The following is a 20759-nucleotide window of genomic DNA, read 5'->3' as shown; positions in this document are numbered from 1 at the left end:
CTGGTTGCGGGTAGATTCGTGGTGGAGGGTGGGGGGGGGGCACACATTTCTTATCTGCCTCACGCAGGCCACTCGCTATCTGCAGCCTTCAGCCGGCCGGCTGGTAGGCTGGGTTCACACCGAGCCGCAACATTATGCATGGGGCTTCACTGCGAAAGTATCTGTGGAGAAACATTAATTCTAATTGTGGAATGAATATGTAATTTCAAGGAGATAACCGTACCGTACTACGAAATAATTTATATAAACAATAAAAAAAACTCCGTGATTTTAGTCCGCAAGCGAACTATACCGACTGAGCGACCTCCGCTTGTCGGCGAAGTTAGTGCCAACTTTAGCGGATAGAGGCTGTCGCGTGGTCAGCGCAACGAATGTCTGAAGTAGCTCCTCAAATATCCTCACGAGTCTGAGTGGACCCCGTTCCAGACACACTACTTCTCAGAAAAAAAAATGTGGTAGCGCCGGGAATCGAACTCGGACCTCTGGCCAGGAACGCTGACCACTAGACCACAGAATAATTTATATAACGAGAAGGAATTATGTCCATAAGTGGTACAGCAGTCCTTTCTGTAATCTCGGTTAGTTCAGGCAACAATAGATTTCTATGTGTAACAAAATAACACAAGCCTTGAGCGAATCCATTTGGAAGTGCATTGCAAAACTCACCTGGGAAAAGTGTCAATTCTCATATTACAGTAAGGAGCCTGCTCTCCATAGAGAGGATGCCGATAATTCACGCGTAATTATCGATTCTAAAGTGAATAGGAACTGCTAGAATTTTGGAAACTGTTCATCGTCCGCCGTTTTACAATACACAAAGTCTAGGAAAACGGATCTGCTGCCGGCCTCAGCTGAAAGGATGGGTCTATTAGGAAGAGATTTAGTGCTTGAAGTTGGCTCTTTCTAAGGGCCTGAACAGGGTAGATGCCTTCCACTCTTTCACCTGTGGAAGGAAACAGACACAGTTTCCGAAACGTTGTGTTCCTTAGAATACTGGAAGATGGATAATGTTGAGAACACTTGTTGTTGTTATTGGAGGGGGTGGGTTTCCCCATGCACCGCGACCAGTTTTGATCTATTGCGTGTCCCCCTATGATCTTCTACCAGCCTCTATACCCTACCGGTACTGGTGCTTAACATCAGTCCCTACTCAGCCAGCGAGGTCGGCCTCTACTGGCTCTCGATGATTCGCCCATCTACCAGAGGCGTTAGAGACTACTGTTGGACGGGAAATGTCCTTAATTTAGCTCAATGGCCTCCTTTGGAGACATGAGGTTCTTTTACGTACCGTAAAGCTACGACACGGAACCCACGGCTTAAAGTCCCTCCCGGAGGACTTGTTCCCTGAATTTTTCCACGACCTCCGCCGGGTTTGAACCCGCGTACCTTGAGTCATGAGCTGGGAACGTTACCCCTAGACTACGGAGGCAGCTTCGAGAACACCCGTAATCACACGTCAATGGCTTACATTGGCTTATCCGTCACTCCTTTAAGCAGCCGTTTACTTCGGCAATTTACTTGCGTTTACTCACTGTCGGATTGTAATCTGACTTGCCGTTTTGTTGGTTGAACTCTCAGAATTTGTAATAAATCTTCTATCTGCAGTATCATCAAATTTTCCTTCAGCATACAAATAATGTTCTTTGAAGTTTCTTGCATGGCCAATATCTTTAGACCAAATGCTAGGTGCCACTGAACCGAAATTATTTTTCAGTAACATTTTGAATGATACAATTTGTGTACCGACAAAATTTTTCGAAGCAGCCTCTTACTTCCACAGTGACTATGTTCTTCGCAGAGTGACTCACTCTCTGCGAACTTTACGTTTAAATTTATTGATTTGACGACGTCGACAGCCCAGAATTTAATAAGTTAGGACTCTAGGATACAGGCATACCCGAGCCAGATTAGCATATTTTTCCTTCGTTGACTTCGGCGTGGGGCTACTCTGGTCCTAGGACAACTGTGAAGTACCGAGACCTTGTCTTAAGCGATAAGCGTCAAGGAATATAAGCACAGTGCTCTAGTGACCTCGCCCCAGTCCCTCTTGAGTGTGTGACGAGCTTTCTCTGCACCTGAAATGCCAAGTAAGCATTTTATTTACTTTTTGCCTATTTCGCGACAGTTTCACTTCTTAAATCAGATTAATAATTGGATTATTAGCGAATAACCTAATGTAGAGGACGTGAGAGGAATTTGTGGTGTCCTAATGTAGGGTATTATCCTAGAATTCGTCTAGAAGGACTGAGGAAAATATGAATCTGTAAAACTGGTGTATGGGTCGCTATTTGAGGGCGATATCCCCTATCAAGAGGGGTAGAAACAAACAGTGTGCCATGAGTTTAAGCCCAGAAAGTCTAAGAACAACCTGCCTTGAGCTTCACTGGAAGGTAAAGTCAATAGATCATTTCATGATACTGAACAAGCACACAGAGTGTCCCAGCACGTACCTACATACCCAACACACTAAACATTAAACAATAACCACCACATTCGAGCAATGAATGTTCGTTATTCACACGCGCTGACCACAACATCAAACAGACCCAAAACCATCAAGGAATATGCATATGGCTACAACTCTACACAAAAATATAACTGAAATGCGGCAAGAAAGGACACAGAAGAAAGTACATATTCAAATAGAAGCCAGCCAGTTAAAATAAACTGTTTCGGCTTTTCCATTTTAAGTTTTATACATAGAGAAGCGAACGAGACAGTGTAGAAGTGTGACGAACATACATGCCTGATGGCTTCTTGCAGCAGAACATGCCGTAAAACGTGTGTGAAATATAGATTAAGCTACGTTTAAGTAAACTTCTACTAAGTTTTGTTTATTACCAATTGTTTTCAAATTCACTTTAGGATACGGCATATCCGACATGCCCTTAAGAAGGCCGAATAACGTAGAATACTTTGTAATCATGAGGGTGTAAAATTAAACACAAAAAAAATCACATTTTGGACTATGATAACAGGTCCAATTCATTATGCGAATTAAATTAGATACGTGTAGTTGATCCAGAAATGAAGGAATAGAAACCACGTACAGGCTCAGTTGTCACTAGAACACAAGACAGAATTGTAACGAAGCAAAAAAGAAAATAAACCGTTCGAATATTTATAAGATTTGAGTTTATCACGGCTTCCTTCGTTCGAAAATATGTCAAGTCTGAAGTATCTGTGAAGGAAAAAAGCAAATCAGGATCACAGAAACGGTGAAGATATGATCAGACTAAATTTGAAGAGATACGAACCGCCATTCAGTTCATAAAATTTTAAATTTAACGACTGAAATATAGGAAACTGCTTTTAGGTTCACCTGTTGTTTCACGACGATGCGGAACTCTGGTTCTCATTCTACGTGAAGGGTGCAGATGGGGTGTTTCTGGGGACAAGATCATATGTTTGCGTCCCCTCTAAATGAATGAAATTCAATAAACATGACTATTATTTGGAGCAATATATAACCCCTTCAACATTTTAAACACAGCGTTTCGGGTACTGGATCTCTTTCCATCTTCAAGTTGAAGGGAAGCTGTTAGACCCGTCACAGCACTCACGCACGACAGCCAGTAACTGTTCAACGGACCCGAATTAGCTGCTTGTGGTGTTCAACATGCCATGCAGGTCGTCTTTTGTCAGGGAACTGCCAAAAATTATGGCCAATTTGAAGGATTTACAGGGTTTGCGGTAGAGCTTCAGAAGCACTGATGAAAATGTTATCAAAATGTTCAGAGAATTATAAGGGGGCTTGTTACGTAACATATAATCATACAGTGTAGCATACGAGCGGTATGTGGCGGCCATTTCTTTTAGAATAACACGTCGAATGATAATGAATGCATCTACCTCTAAGCCCAGCACAAAATTGTTTCCTTATTAGAGGACATAACAGTTGCATGAAACTTATTTCATACCAATACCAAATTTCACTGCTTCCGCCGTCTCACGTGCAATACATCTTTCTATATAACTTATTAAAATTTACTCACTTTAAATGTTTTGCGCATCATATAACTTTAAACTTTTTAAAAGTTTTCACTACATATTTCGACTAATACGGTTATCATCAAGTGTTTTAAACTTATAGATGAGAAGAATGTTATGTTCCTGTTATTGTGGCTTTGGTTATTAATGTTTTAATTGTATGGTTTCTTCTATGCGCAAATGTATCTGTAATACGTATAAATATTTACTTTCAGAATTTATGTATATTTTGTGTGTTAATATATCGCATGATTTCTTGTTCCTGTGCCTTATCCAAGTGACGGGTTGATCTTTCGATTGTGTTGTGCTGTGTGTCTGTTTTACGAACGCTTGCTGAGCTGAATTTATTTTTCTATGTGTCGCTGTCTGGTGTTTAATTCTTATAATACTTCAGATATCGAGTCAGTATACATGTGTCATTCACGTTAAATCTGTTCTTACACATTTTATATTGTAATGTGCATGGACACAGCGTTGCCAGGTAACTGATCGTTAAACATATCGCGACCGAATACAAGCAAGACAACAATGGGAGTGCAGTCGGTTCCATGACAGCTGCTATGCGATCCTTCTGAAAACACGTTCCAACAATATAAGCTGTTTTCTGCGTGGTCGGTGCGGAGGCTATATAAAGACAGCTAGAGACAGAACAGATTTCAGAGCACCCGTCTGGAGGCGGGGTAGAATACCTCCACCGTGACCCTGCGAGTCGTAGGAGGCGACGCAAAGGGAAGTCTCAAATCTGAGACAGTAAAATATGCTCGCGAGTCCCAAGGGACTCGGACCTGAGAAAGACTGCGCTGGCAAGGGCGAGTAGCATGTAAAAAAAGACAGACCCGTCCTCTCGTCAGAGTGGTCGCCCCACAAATAACAAAACCATAATGTTCAACAGTAATAAATATGTGACACCAAGACTTACTGACTGACTGAACGTCAGTCGCAATGACTTGGACTTGGACTTGGAACAGATTTCAGTACTGGGGAGTGTTTGAGAGTGTCTAAGTGATTACGTGACAGTGAGAGCCACGGGAAGTTCGTCGTGTGAAGACTTGGCTTGTGGCTGGAAGATTTGAATTATGTGTAATACTTGGAGTGGTTTGAAGCTCTAGTTTCTCTGTGGAGATCCGTTGCTAGGAGACGTCTATTGGAAGACAGAGGATCCTAGTGAGTGTGTAACGGTGAATTCTATTATGAAGTTTGTAAATCACAGATAGCGCTGTAATTTGAGTGTAATTAAAAGAGTGTGTAAGTAGGCTGTTAATAAATCCAATCATCCGAGCTAGAACACGTCATTTCATCAGCCGTATCCCCCTACACGTGACAATATGTATAATATTTTTCTAATGTGTTTAGATGTTGTCAAATTCCTGTATTTTACGACCTCCATTGTGTCAGTTATACTCCCATATGCGTGTCCTGTATTTAATATATTATTCGAATATGCTGTATTGCTATTGTTATTTCTGATGCCTGCCTGCGCCCTTTATGTGTAGTATGAAACCTTCTGCCCGACTGTTCTATGTATTTCAGTGGACAATCCGTACATTTCATTTGGTACACTCCACTTTTCTAGTACGTACTCATCGCTTTGCGGGTGGGACTTTACTACGTTTTGTATTGTGTTACTTCTTTTGAATGCTGCTTTTACTTGTACTTCTTTAAATGTTTTGTGATTGACTTATTTTCCTTCAAATACATGTAAAAATAACCCTTCAATTTTTGGCGTTGCAGACCTGTGTTTTGTTGTGTTTGTGTTGTTTTGAATGATGTGAAAAGTTTTTAAAGTGAATAACCTTTAATAAGAAGGAAGCAGTCTTCTGGGATTTGGTACCGTGTATATGTGGTGTTAACCGACGTTTCGGAGGAACGTATCGCCCCCATCTTCAGGGTAGAAGAAAAAAGTATAAGAAATCTTCAAGCGACAACACCGTGAGAAACGGTAAAGCAGTCTGCTTTACCGTTTCTCACGGTGTTGTCGCTTGAAGATTTCTTAAACTTTTTCTTCAACCCTGAAGATGGGGGCGATACGTTCCTCCGAAACGTCGGTTAACACCACATATACACGGTACCAAATCCCAGAAGACTGCTTTCTTCATAGTCACCGCCGTGAAAGCCTCAAATCTTACAACCTTTAATAAGTTTCATAGAAAGACTTGCTGCATATGAGACGGTGGAACCAGTAACCTTTCATGCAGAGCGATGCGCAGCAGGATGCTACAATACTGTCACGTGTCCGGGACTTCGTGACGAATAATAATGGGTAATGCAGTGAATGACTGGATTTATTGACAATCATACATTCACACAGTTCGGGACTACAGGCACTTATAACGCTATCGCTATGCTACACACTTTACAACTCACCGCTACACACACAACAGGATTCTCCGTCTTCACTAGTCGTATCCTGGCAACGGATTTATCACTCGAAATCCCTATGAAGTCTTCTTGCCATTTTTTTCACCATCATCTTGGGACGTCGGACCTCCATAACTCGGTCCAGTTCTCCAGTGTTAATTTTCTAACACACTCGAGCACGGACCTACAGAAATCGCGTGCCATATATTAGAATGCTGGCGTTGACCACACAGAAAACACCGCTTCCTCTATTGTTTACGAAAGCATTTCTACCGTGCTGTTGCCTACCAATAGAATTCCTATTCTTACGTGCACGTCTGTTGCGGGAATGTGTTTGCAAAGCCGTTGCGTAGCAATGGGTATGCATGTTAAAATATAATATCACAACTAAATAGCTAAGAAAAAGGTAAAGTTATCCCTGTGCTTAACTAATTAAGCACTACGCCATGAAGGCGTATGAGGGAGTGGATGTATGATCCAAGTATTCTTGACCTCCGCACTAGTTGCAGTTCTGTGGTCAGCTTCACGTTCCTGCCGCTTTACCTCCTGGGAAGGAGACCCCGGCACCCATTGGCTAGGAGACTGGGTGGACACCAGAACCGATATGGACGACATGCAAACAAGAAAAATATGCCCCTATCACTACTCGAACTCCGACCCCTCAGCCAACCCGTAGCCAGTCGCTATAGTGACTGTGCTATCCCGGCTTACGAACTAAATAGGACAAAAAAGAAAAATGTATCCTGTGTTTATTAAAAGTGTTCATAAATCGGAAGATGCGGTCTACAGCTGTGACAGTCTTTGCTTAAGAAGTAAGTCAAGAAGTTGTAGAGCGTAGGGTGTTGAATACGGAAGCGCGGTGGACACGTGACCTTATATCGCCTCTCCCCTTCATTTTGGGACAATTGACTGCGTGGCCAGCGCTAATTTTCATTCAAATCCTTCAATTAGCTCAACAGCTTTTAGCAGCTGACATAGGCACCCCTATGTCCTACAAGTGTTACGTGTTGCAGATCACCACTGGATACCGTGCGACAATGGAAAAGTGCCAATGGATGCCTTCATCTGTGGGATGGATAAGGACGGGAGCAGCCTGTACGTAGGGCGAGCATTCCATGAAGGTGATCTGTTGCCCGGAAAGATCGTGCCCAGCCACGGCTGCATCTACGTCTGCCGTAATGGCGCGGAGCACGGTGTGAAGCGCTATGAGGTAAGGCGTGACGGTACGCTTTACCCTATCCCACTTTCCCCACTGTTGCACAGGTTCCACAATTCTCCTAGAAATCTGGAGACCACTTCCTAGTAGCATGAGACGGAATGAAACACAAATTACTTCGGAAGAGAGATGTATTCGTGTTTAGTGATCTTTTTATTTTTAAATGTCTCTTCCAGCCAATTTAGAGCCCATTTACCCTATTTAGTTCCGTAATTATTTTTACACAGACGGTAGGACTCCTCAGACGAGTGATCAGCCAGCCGCAAGGCCTCTACCAAAACACAGAACAACACAAGCACAAAATAAATGCAGACATACCAAACATCCATGCCTTAAGTGGGATTCGAATTCGCGATTCAAGGGTCAGAGCGAGCGAAGACAGTTCATGATTTGGTTCGTGCGGCTATTGCGACCGGCTTAGGTGATCTTTACTAAACAAAATAAAGTTGTCACATCTCCCCGCCTGGTTCTCCTCTTTGAACTAATATCGGAGTGTAAACCAGTGCCAGTACAGAAGATTATTTTCTTCTTGTTCCCAAATTTCTCCTTAAATCTAAGATCTGTGTGTGCCACGGACATAGATCTGCGGATATATAGATCCATTCCCCCATACGCCTCCATAGCGTAGTGCTTAATTAGCTAAGCGCAGGGACTATTTTACCTTTTTAGTGCATGACAACTAAACTACCATAATAAAGCAGTGGATTTTAAATATGTTTCTCCATATTCCGTTTAAAATAGTTTTTCATACAAACAACACGCTCCCACACAGCAACTCGCGCCGTCCCAGGAGGACGTGCCACACTTTGGGAACTTCTGCCATAAGCATTCTCTATGGTGGCGAGAGTTCAGCTTAACACTGTGGTCGCTTTGTTTCCGGTATCCACTCCAGAGCAGGGGGAAGGGAGTTCCCCTACCTCTGCATTAAAATGGAATTTTTGTTGCCCGCCACGTTGCTGACTGAGCTACCCGTTTCATTTCTTGGTTCTAAGCATAAAGTTGCCGAGCTCCTCTGGAAGGTATAACATATGCTGCGGACAGAGAGGCTTTAATATAGGTCCATTAAAAATCGATCAGAAATTAAGTTTTCTTGCCGTGAAACTCATGCGTCACCACTGCAGAGTTCTCTTGCCGTGAAACTCATGCGTCACCACCGCGGAGTTCTCTTGCCGTGAAACTCATGCGTCACCACTGCAGAGTTCTCTTGCCGCGAAACTCATGCTTCACCACTGCAGAGTTCTCTTACCGTGAAACTCATGCTCCACCACGGCAGAGTTCTCTTGCCGTGAAACTCATGCTTCACTACTGCAGAGTTATCTTACCGTGAAACTCACGCGTCACCACTGCAGAGTTCTCTTGCCGTGAAACTCATGCGTCACCACAGCAGAGTACCCTTGCCGTGAAACATATGCGTCACCACTGCGGAGTTCTCTTGCCGTGAAACTCATGCGTCACACTGCGGAGTTCTCCTCTCTATATCCCTTTAATATTTCCAATAGGCAACGCATGAGGCTAATTCTCTTCTACGGCTGTTACACCGTGTCGTTGTGGCGCTCTTGCAGACATTTCGGAGGTACATGCTGCTTCATTCTTGTAGGGGATGCCCCTCTCTCACTCTTCTGCAAAAGCAAAATGCTATACAAACACAGCTATTCTCAAACCTATTCACTGAAACACTGAAAACGGAAGCAGAAGGTACCTCTGAAACTTCGGCAACATCGCCCACAACCACACAAATTAACAACACGAGAATGGAATTACAAATAAAAATCTTCGTGGCTTGTAGTCCGCAAGTGAACTATACCGACCGAGCGACCGCCGTTTGTCGGCGAAATTAGCGCCTACTTTAGCGGATAGTGGGTGTCGCGTGGTCAGTGCAACGGATCCCACGGCCGTTAGTTTCGTTTTTCTAGACCGGAGACGCTATTTCTTTGAAAAAGCTCCTCAATTATCCTCATGAGGCTGAGCTGACCCCGTTACAATCATACTGCTTCTCAGAAAATCTGGCAGCGTCGGGAATCGAACCTGGGACCTCTGGATCTGTAGCCAGGAGCTCTGACCGCTAGACCACATAGGCGGTACTGAAAACGGAACCAACATCGGCAATTAACCCCAGAGAAGCTTGTCCTTTATATGGGCAATATCTTGCGGAACCCTGCAGGTCACTTTGTTTTGATGAATCATAGTAACATGACACGTGACGCCTGTATGAAGACACGTTACAAACACGTGCCTGTTGTGGGTGGGAGAGTGGGGTCAGCACGCTCTCCAGTACTGTGTCTCGTGACCCCACTTCCACTGAGCTGGACGAAAGCTCCCACATTTAACACATCTTTCTCAAAGGAAAGTAATTATGTAGATCCTGAACGGTTCTGACGATGGTGTATAACATACAGAATTACTGGGAGTTTTGGACTTTATCCGTCGCCCGAGGTCCTAGAAAATAGAAAACAAATCGTTTCGGAACCTGGATCTCTTTCCGTCCTCAGGTGAAGGGACGAAGACACCTACTCAGTTGGGTCCCTTCGAAAGAGCTCATCTCAATCACTGGTCAACCATCGTAAGATTTACACAGTTATTTAATCGGGTTTGTAGCATAAATTTCTACCTCCTTTTCTAACCCAGCTCCACGCATGTGCGTGCTCTATCACAATTTTATTGCATATTTTCTTGTTATCTCCATCCCAATTAGCTTGGTCTCAGGCGATTAAATAGCTGTGTAATTCTGACAGGGATTGTCCAGTGATTGAGTTGTGCTCTTTCTAAGGGCCCCCATACACACAGTTTGGCCTCCAGTTCGGCCTGCACAGTTAAAGACTGAAAGGCAAAACTGACGCGTGTGGTGCGGCCGGCCGGCCAATCGTTTGGACTGTTGGCCTGTAGGAAACCCGTCAGTCCGTCAGTTCTACCTGCAGGACCGTAGCACGTGACGTGTGTGACTCAACATTATAGGCTGGAAGACCGTGACTGTGGCATAAAGCCTGCCGGTGTATGGGGAGGAAAGGGAAGGGGTAAACTGTGAAAGTTTTGCCTGTAAGGTCGATCGGATGGCCAAACTGTGTGTGTATGGGGGGCCTAACGGGACCAACTGAGTAGGTGCCTTCCTCCTTTCACCTGAGGACAGAAACAGATCCAGTTTCCGAAACGTTTTGTTTTCTATTGTCTAGAATATCGGACGATGGGAAAAGTAAAAAAAAAAAAACAAAAAAAAACAGTTATTCTGAAAGTAATCGTGTTTTTCGCACGTTGCCTGTTCCAGGCGCTCGTGGGCGGAAACTTCGCATGGACGAACACGAGTGGGAACCGAATACCGCGTGACGCCGTGGCTGCTGGGGAGACCGCAACCAAAGAGAAACTGTACGTGGGCAGAGTGGTGCATGATGGCACTCTGACCATTGGCAAGGTGAGGAGGCTGTGACGTGGCCACACAGGCCCTCATGCTTAAAGGTTCTGAATCCTGAAGTTAATTTCTTAAAACTGGATCGCAGGATGTGTACTTGTACATAGGTTATACGTAGATCTAGCTCAGTCGCTGTTGCGATGAGCTACGGGTTGGATGGCCAGAGATCGATTCCCAATAGGAGAAAGACAAAATTCATGAACTTTGCAAGGAAAAGTAGGGAAAAGAAACATTAGATACGTGTATAGAGGAAAATATGACTTTAAGAGAAGTTACCAACCTAGAACTAACTTAGTGAAGGATGAGAATGGTGATCTGCTGGCAGATTTCCACATTTAGAACAGATGTAAGAACTACTTCTTTAAGCTATTGAATGTACATAGGATCAGTGATGTTAGGCAGATAGAAATACATACAGCTGAGCCGCTAGTACCTGATCCTAAGCCTTTTGATGTTAAAATTGCTATTGCAAAATTGAAACAGTATAAAGAGCCAAGTAGTGATCAAATTTCGACAGAACTTATTCAAGCAAGAAGTAGAATATTATATTATAAATTTTATAAGCTAATTACTTCTATTTGCCATAAGGAAAAATTGCCTCATCAGTGGAGGGAGTCTATTATTGTACCAGTTCACAAGAAGGGTGATAAGACTGACTGTAGTAATTATCGGGGAATATCACTGCTATCAACTTCATATAAAATTTTGTCCAATATTCTTCTCTCAAGGTTAAGTCCATATATAGATGAAATTATTGGGGATCATCAGTTTTGGTTTCGACGTAACAGATCAACCACAGACCAGATATTTTGCATTCATCAGATATTGGAGAAAAGATGGGAGTACGATGATATAGTACATCAGCTATTCATAGACTTCAAGAAAGCCTATGATTCAGTTAGGAGGGAAGTATTGTACAATATTCTGATAGAGTTGGGGGTACCCATGAAACTAGTCAGGCTGATTAAAATGTGTTGAAATGAAACTTATGGTAACGTCCGTATAGGAAAATATTTTTCTGATAAATATCCTATCCAGAATGGTCTGAAGAAAGGAGATGCTTTACCGTCACTTCTTTTCAACTTTGCTGTAGAATATGCCATTAGGAAGGTCCAAGGAAACCAGGTGGGGCTGAAATTAAATGGGACACATCAGCTGTTGGTCTACGCCGAAGATGTGAATCTACTGGGTGATGATGTAGATACCATAAAGAAAAACATACAAACTTTAATTGATGCAAGTAAAGAGGTTGGTCTAGAAGTAAACACAGAGAAAACTAAGTATATGTTACTGTCTCGTCAACAAAATGCAGGGCAAATTCATAATATAAAGAGAGGTAACAGATGTTTTGAAAACGTGATACAGTTCAGATATTTGGGAACGGCGATAAGAAATCAAAACCTGATTCAGGAGGAAATCAAGAGGCGATTGAACTCCGGTAATGCTTGCTACCATTCAGTCCAGAGCCTTTTGTTTTCTCGTCTGCTGTCTAAAAACATAAAAATTAGAATATACAAAACTACAATTTTGCCTATGGTTCTGTATGGGTGTGTAGCTTGGCTCTGACATTAAGGCAGGAACATAGACTGAGGGTGTTTGAGAACAGGGTGTTGAGGAGAATATTTTGACCCAAGAGAGATGAAACGACAGGAGGTTGGAGAAAACTGAATAATGAGGAGCTTCATGACTTGTAATCTTCGCCAAGTATAATTAGAATGATCAAGTCAAGGAGGCTGAGGTGAGCAGGGCATGTAGCACGAATGGGAGAAGAGGAATGCATATAAGATATTGCTGAAAATCCAGAAGGAAAGAGGCCACTGGGAAGACCAAAACGTAGGTGGGTGGACAATATTGAAATGGCACTTAGAGAGATAGGACGGGATGGTATGGATTGGATTGAAGTGGCTCATAATATTGACCAATTGAGGGCTCTTGTGAACACGGTAATGAACCTCCATGATCCATAAAATGATGCCAGTTCTTAAGTTTTACTAGCTGCACAATTGACGGCTTGACAAGAAGGGCTCAACTCCATGAGTGAGTGTACGTCATGGCTCGAGTTTTAGAGCCATACAAGCCACTCCTTATTGCCATCGGTTTCTGGGATTTCTTATGAGTTGTTGTTGTCTTATTTTTCAAAGCTCGAAAACTAAAGACTTGACCTGAAGCCCAAAATGCTTAAAAAAGATACCAATTAGGCAGTCAAAGAGAAGTTTTTGCCAGAGATGTGCATCAAACAACAAAACAAACCAGAATCTATTTGCTACTTCGAGTATTAATTGCAAATAAGAGTAGATCTGTTTATGCCAGGAGCACCTGCGGTAATACACGTCAGTTTTACACAAATAATTTTTGAATTTCCAATATCAACTTTTTCGCATACGCCGAGAATCAGACCAACGCTTCTAGACAGGAGTGCCTGAGAAATATTCTCTTGACACAAAGTTATCTCTGGACTTAATTCGCAAGCATTACATCATGAAACCTTTTGAGGTGTAGCTCCACTTTCCTCAACATCAGCACTCGATGGAGGTGAGTAGTCAGATTCACACCCCTGTAGCCTTTTTTTTTTAAATTCACTTATTGGGGGGTGGAGTCCAGCTGGGCACACTCGGCACGTCGGCCACTCATTGGCCTATTGTACCTGCCCAGGGTGATTATGATGATGGAGAATTTGGTGGAATGAAGATTGGCAGGGGAAACCGAAGTACTCTTAGAAAACTCGCCCCAGCGCCACTTTGTCCACCACAAATCGCATTTGACCAGACCCGGGTTTGAATCCGTGACGCCGCGGTGGGAAGCCAGCGACTAGCCGCTTGAGCTATGGTGCGGCCATCTCCTGCAGCCCTACTCCAGGGGAAAGAAGCCCTGACACTGAGCTACTGACACAGTCATAAATCGTCCTGTGTCTGCAATGGAGTTTGTCGCCTGAACATTACCGTGACTTATGTTGTCTATCCCCACTAGAAAACAAATTTCTTCTTCATTTTCGCAGTCCACACGTAAGTTTTGTCTTCTCTGTCAAAGCTTTTAGGAAGCCCTTCGTTAATGTTCTCAGCATTGCTATTGATTATGAGCAAAATTTCTATATTAACATAAAGGGCAAAATCATATACATGCCTGACAGCGATGGTTATTAAGAGTACTATCTTCTGAGAACTGAAGCCTTATAGTAGCTCTGTTTGCCTCTCACCTTCACGTTCAGCTTCTTCGTTCCTGAAGATGGAGGCGAAATGTTCCACAGATACCTCGGTTGGCTCTCAACTGACTACAAGGCGTTATTTCCCAGACAACAGTACTCTTCATTTACATACTCCCTCTAGATATTTCGACTAGTATTGACTCAGAGGCCATAAGTTGTTCTCATATAAAATCTCTCTTACGCTTGTTGTCTTTATATGCATGATGTGAATCACTGTTCATAACAATATGCACTTAATCACTGTACTTCCAAATAATTGCGTTTACTTTCAGAGTAAGTAGTACTTCTCTCTAGAACTGGGTATGAGGATCTCCCTTATAATAATATTCATCATTGAAAGGTTAGCATTCCTGTTTTGAATTCGGGAGATACTGAGTTCGGATCTAAGATCCTAGTAACAGTTCTACTGACTGTTTTTCATTGTCTTCCTCAGTTCCTCCAGGCAAATATCAGGATGGTAGGCCTACCGAAAATTAGCTTACTCTCAAAACAAAAACAAATTCCTTGGCCTGTAGTTCGCAAGCAAACTATACCGACCGAGCGACCGCCTTTTGTCGGCGAAGTTAGCGCCAACTTTAGTGGACAGAGGGTGTCGGGTGGTCAGCGCAACGTATCCCCACGGCCGTTAACCTCAGTTTTCTGTACCTGAGCCGCTATTTCCTTCAAATAATTCATCTATTATCCTCACGAGGCCGACTGGACCCCGTCCCAGACCCATTACTTCTCAGAAAGTCTGGGAGCACCGGTAATCGAACTCGGGGCCTCTGGATCTCTAACCAGGAGCTATGACCACTAGACCAGAGAACGGTCGGGCTGTTCTAGTTAGTGTGTGTGTTTTTAATTTTGAGTTGTTTTCTTTCGAGATTAGGCTACTCTCAGTTCCTCGTAATATCCAATCTAATAAATTGTATCACAATTAGAAAATAAGAAACAAACTTAAAAGGAAAAAGAAACACGCACTAGAACAGCCCGACCGTTCCTGAAATTGGACGTAATATTGACAGTGAGTGTGTCGCTATGGAACACGAAAGTGAGTGAGATGAGAACTGTGGGGTTTCAGGTGCACCCTAGTCATGGCGTGTGCTACATCCCCTACGACGGGAAGGAGCTGTCCTTCCAGGTTTACGACATCCTCGTGTCCAAGTAGTGAGGGAAGCACAATCATGTTCCGCCATACATGGGACGTCTGTTGCTACTCTGATGTGGTGGGTCATGGTCATACGGGAAGTGTGAGATCCCGGCTGGTTCTGGTGTACAGCGGCAGTCGTACTGTTCCTGTTGGGTTTCAAACACATCGTGTCTCACGGTTAGAACATTTTGTGACTGATGCAACGTCGTTAAATATACAGAGAAGGATATACAGTATATTATAACCTGAATGCTGTTGGTCCAAATGTACTGTACTGTTTTCACATATTTGTTATTTACAGCACTATGTCAATATGTTCTTTGTGTATATATGTATTCATGATGGGAATCTTAGCGAAGAAGTACATGAGCAAGTTAACAGCAGTCCTTCTGTTTAAATAATATTAGAAATACATGTACATGTTACTGCAATAACTTGAGAACTCTCTTTGCCATCACACAATTTCAGGTTACCATAGCAATGAACTGTAGAGCTTTTAACATATTGGTTCAACGTAAATCATGTAAGAGGGCACGAACGAGCGAGCGGCGTTTATTGCAGCGCATGTTGCCTATGCTGTAAGTACTGACAGTATTGTGAAGTGGAGAGTGCTGTTTAAATTAAAGTGTCTGCGATTGACTCTTTGTGCTTGTGGGACATGACTTCAAAAGCCAGCCTCGACGCATCATTCGATAACATGTAGGATTGGAAAGGAGTTTAGGAGAAAATAAGGGATGTTAATAATTGAAGACATTGTTTTTAAACAAAGATAATCAATCCCGTCGAATTCTCAGCGGACGCTGTACTGGTTTCGTATGAAGGAAACATATGAATACTTAAAGTAATTCCTATCAAAAATAGCCCCTGTAGTTAATTTTGGCGTTATGACAATGATCAACTTCATGGTGTTAGTGATTGCATTCAGTGCGACTCTTCACAAGTTGGCCAGATGTCTGCTTATCCGCTAGCCGAAATATTTGTCCGCGCCATAGCTCAGGCAGTTAGTCGCCGGCCTCCCACCGCTGCGGCCCGGGTTCGAGCCCGGGTCAGGGCATGTGGGATTTGTGGTGGAGAAAGTGACGCTGCGGCAGGTTTTCGCCGAGTATTTCGGTTTCCCCTGCCAATCTTCATTCCACCAATTGCTCCACAATCACCCTCATCTAACGTCTGGGGCTATTACAATAGGCCGGTAGTGGCCGTAGTACAGAGTGGACTCAGTCTCAGCCCACTAAAAATAATGAAGGAAATGCCAAACGCTTGGCAGAAGATACGCTTACAAACTCTTGCCAACCGACAGGCTTGCTGCTATTGGTTCAGGGTTCAGTTTCGGTTAAGGACATAAAAGTCTTCATATAATTATACGCAGGAGAATCGTATAACATAAAAAATGCAAACAATATGACAGGGAGAGGGGTAAGGAAGTTTGAGCCCCCAAGCGAATTATACCGACCGAGCGACCGCCGCTTATCGGCGGAGTTAGTGTCAACTTCAGCGGATACAGAGTGTCGCGTGGTCAGACAAAGAAAATTTCGATTGTCTAGTCTTGAGCCGCTATTTCCTTGAAATAGCTCATCAATTATCCTCACGAGGCTGAGCGGACCCCGTTCCAGACCCACTACTTCTCAGAAAATCTGATAGCGCCGGAAATCAAACGCGGGACCTCTGAATTTGTAGTCAGGAACTCTGACCACTAGATTACAGAGGCGGTCGGCACAGAGTTTATTATTATTATTATTATTTATATCATCATCATTATCTCATCTGTTGGCCGATCAATGATCAGCTAAGGGACGAGGCCAATTTGTCAGGTGTTATCACGTCATAGCCACAGGAGGAACTTCTTGTGACAGAGGTCTACTTGCTCTGTTGCATAGCTTTTACTGCATTACCAATAGTACCTCCGCTATGCTACTCTTTATACAAGAGTGAATTGTAATTTTTAAAATAATATTGCGCGATTCTGTCACTGATAACACGAAACTGCTGTAACATTCATATCCTACACAGATGTGGAGAGGAAATGAGCCAATCGGGCTAATACTTGTAGTTGTCTATACGTACTGTATTTGGAGACTTAAGAAAACCTATGGTTGGGACTGGAGCAGGGCAAATCCTCGTTCAACCTCGTGGATGTGTGTTTGTTAACCGGAAAGTTATGTGATACGATTTCAAGCGGGTGCACTTTCACCGCAAGAAATAAGCACATTAAGTTACTCAGCCTTTCCTAACCCACAAAACCAGAGTCGCAATGTGCAAAATATGAAGGTGACTGTAAACATTTGCATATTCTTGTTATAAATAAATGAGATTAGTTAGTTAGTTATTTAAAGAGGGTGGGCCTCCCCACGCACCGCGACCAGTTTGATCTATTGTGCTTCCCTCTATGATATTCTACCAGTCTCTATATCCTACCGGTACTGGTGCTTACCATCAGTCCCGCCCAGCCAGCGAGACCGGCTCTACTAGCTGAGAGGTATCTATAATGCTTCGCCCATCTACCAGAGGTATTAGAGAATGCTGTTGGGCGGGAAACGTCCGTAATTTTGGCTCAGTGACCTCCTTTGGAGATATGAGGTTCTTTTACGTGCCGTAAAGCTACGACACGGGACCCACGGTTTAAAGTCCCTCCCGGAGGACTTGTTCCCTGAATTTTTCCGCCCTTAAAATTTCGAATACCTCCGCCGGGTATTTGAACTAAATGAGATTATGAACCACAATAATGTTTATTTCACATTAAATATTATCTATTGTATTCACCGAGACCGCCTCTATGGTCTAGTGGTCAAAGTTCTTGGCTACAGATCCAGAGGTCCGGGTTCGATTCCGGCGCTACCAGATTTTCTGAGAAGTAGTGGGTCTGGAATGGGGTCCACTAAGCCTCGTGAGGATTATTGAAGAGATATTTCAAGGAAATAGCGGCTCCGGCCTAGAAAAACGAGATTAACGTCCGTGGGGATTCATTGCGCTGACCACGCAACACCCTCTATGCGCAAAAGTTGCACTAACTTCGCCGACATCGGCGGTCGTTCGGTCGGTATAGTTCGCTTGCGGACTACAGGCCACGGGGTTTGTATTCACAGATGGCCAAATGGGAAGCGAGCGAGTCGCGGATGACGGCCTAGACTCGTCAACAGTGAACATTTTTCTGGGCGAGTATTGAACTCTGGGATGAACAAAGACGTAATAACCAGTTAACACGGCGCTCTATGGAGGCTTAGCATGAAAATAGTATCAACATACGAGGGTAAGTCAGAAATTATTCGCACTTTCTCCATAACACAGCTTTAGGTTTGTCACACTGCCTCCTACGCATGCATTGTTAGAGTTGGTACTACTGTGGTCACGTGTTCGAAGTTTTACCTTGATCGCATCATTTTCCTTGATGCTGTGACAGTGTAAACGTGGCCGCTCTGCTAGCAGTGTGCACTTTTGGCTATATGGATTGGAAAAACAAGAGTGCGGATAAGTTTTGACTTCCCTACGTAACAACGAAAAACGCTGGAAGGGACAACGTTGAAGGAGGGCTTGCTGTCCTGTAGTACATCCACGGTAAACTTGTAGGAAAACTAACCAGAAACAGTACCACTTTCAGGAGTTGTCTGGAGCAGGTATTGACAAACAGTGGTCACAGAACGACAGGACGAGGGCCGGGGAAGTACCTCTGACAGCAGTTCACACAGTTCACGTAATCAATATTACTTTGAATCAAATTGGACAGGTAATGAAACTATACAGACCGTCGTGTGATTGTGGACTGTGCATGTGACTTGCTGCTCTGTTTTGCTCCTTAGCTTAGAGACAAGCGTTCTTCTGATGCAGTTCCTGGTCGGAATAGTTTCAAACAAGAGGAGTTTTAAGAGTGGATTTCAATTTCGCTTCAGAATACACCATCTGAAGGGTCATTAGCAGACAGCAACGAGCGACTGGAGTTGAACGGAGCACCTAAGCTTACAATACCTGCCGGAGATGTTAATTTCATGGGCGAGAATGTGAACGCCGCAGAAAATAAAGCTCCACTAGACACTGTCATTAAGATTGATGTATTGTTTTATTGATAGTGGGGTGGGACTATGTCCCTTGTACTGTGGCCGCTTCTGGTCTGTTGTACCAGCCCCAGATGATAGGTGAGGGTGATTGTGGAGCAATTGGTGGAATGAAGATTGGCAGGGGAAACCGAAGTACTGGGAGAAAAACCTGCCACATAGCCACTTTGTCCACCATGAATCCCACTTGACCAGACCTGGGATCGAACCCGGGCCGCCGATGTGGGAAGCCAGTGACTAACCGCTTGAGCTATGGCGTGGCCTGTAAGGAGCAGTGTTTGAACACTAAATTGAAGAAAATCTTGGATCAGGGAAATTTAACACTGTAATTAATGTCTTGTGATCATTGAAATGATACGACAAATGCAAGGACACCTCAAAGCAAGGAACGTTAAATGGGGGTTCAACTGATTATGATTAGCTTACAAACTGATGACATGTAATGTTACAAATATTATGTTTCTGGACATTATCCAGGATTCTGTTTTTATTTAAAACAACATTTCAGAGACTGGATTGTGTTTCTGTCTTCAGGTAAACCCTACTCAGTTGGGCCCAATTGACAAGAACTAGTCCCTGTCTCCGGACCAAGATTCATGTAGATATAAACCCAAAGGATATAACTCGGTGTTTACATATTTCTGTTTCGTTACTAGAATGAAGGACAAGATCATAATATTGTGACATGATGCCTGAAATCTGGAATAGTCCATTGCTACACAACGATTCCCTAGGCAAAGGATGAACACAGAATAACAGAGGAAACCTTCAAGGTGGTGATGGGGTATACGTAATTGTTTCGGAGTTCAGTACAGTTACAAGTGAGCCATGATTCTCCAGTTAGTAACAAGAGAATTCAGAAGGGAGTTTAATTGTTGGATATTCAGCTGTGGAGTGCTAACTAGCGGACACTGGAAGCTGAAGAAGTGACCGATTCGTAAATCAGAGCCAAGTCAGTCACAGTGGAAGAGAAGACACTCGTAGTCCAGTAAGGAATGGAGCGAGTCTTAGAGAGACGTCGATTGTGAGCTGTTATAATTGGTTGGGATTAAGAGTAACTGTAAAAGAAGGCGCCAGTGAAAGTAATCATCAAATCCAGAACCCGTTACTATTAGTTACATTATCCCGGGAACGTGACATTATCGAAGGTATGAAGACTTCTATTAAGTTTATGTGGGTGCGGGGGGTGGGGGTTCAGATAGGCCTATTTGCAAACGAAGAAAATTAAATTGTATTCACGGGGAGGCTAAGAGCAGATTCGGTTTTGAGAATGCTTGTTAACATTAATCCGGAATCATTCATCTTCCCGACGACTATTCAAATACCTGAAGATTAAAACGGCCTGTCACGGTAGCCGAGCGGTTTAAGGCATGCATATCTTCGCTCGCTCGTAAACCGAGATCGTGGGTTCGAATCCTGTT

At 43.4% G+C, this 20759-nt stretch overlaps 1 protein-coding gene across 2 annotated transcripts; it reads left to right on the top strand.

Moving 5' to 3' along the window:
- The first annotated feature begins 2030 nt into the window (after nt 1-2030).
- On the top strand, nt 2031-15934 carry LOC111869799. Of its 2 annotated transcripts, none has more exons than XM_023861573.2 (4): nt 2031-2087; nt 7362-7558; nt 10824-10967; nt 15227-15934. In XM_023861573.2, the coding sequence occupies exons 1-4, from the start codon at nt 2081-2083 to the stop codon at nt 15311-15313; spliced, it is 435 nt and encodes a 144-aa protein (XP_023717341.1). In that variant the 5' UTR covers nt 2031-2080; the 3' UTR covers nt 15314-15934. The 2 variants fall into 2 exon arrangements, with proteins under 2 accessions (XP_023717341.1, XP_023717340.1); XM_023861572.2 differs by having other exon boundaries at nt 2045-2087; nt 7347-7558.
- The last annotated feature ends 4825 nt before the right edge of the window (nt 15935-20759 follow it).

The sequence above is a fragment of the Cryptotermes secundus genome, unplaced genomic scaffold, assembly GCF_002891405.2.
Source record: "Cryptotermes secundus unplaced genomic scaffold, Csec_1.0 scaffold123, whole genome shotgun sequence".
Lineage (NCBI taxonomy): Eukaryota > Metazoa > Arthropoda > Insecta > Blattodea > Kalotermitidae > Cryptotermes > Cryptotermes secundus.
Note: the sequence above shows the minus strand (reverse complement) of the source record. Positions and strands in the feature narration are given on the sequence as shown.

Excerpts from the sequence above, each read along its gene's own strand:
- LOC111869799 (XM_023861572.2), top strand. Across the intron at positions 7,559-10,823 it reads ACGGTGTGAAGCGCTATGAG|GCGCTCGTGGGCGGAAACTT; the intron begins GTAAGGCGTGAC and ends TGCCTGTTCCAG. Across the intron at positions 10,968-15,226 it reads GCACTCTGACCATTGGCAAG|GTGCACCCTAGTCATGGCGT; the intron begins GTGAGGAGGCTG and ends GTGGGGTTTCAG.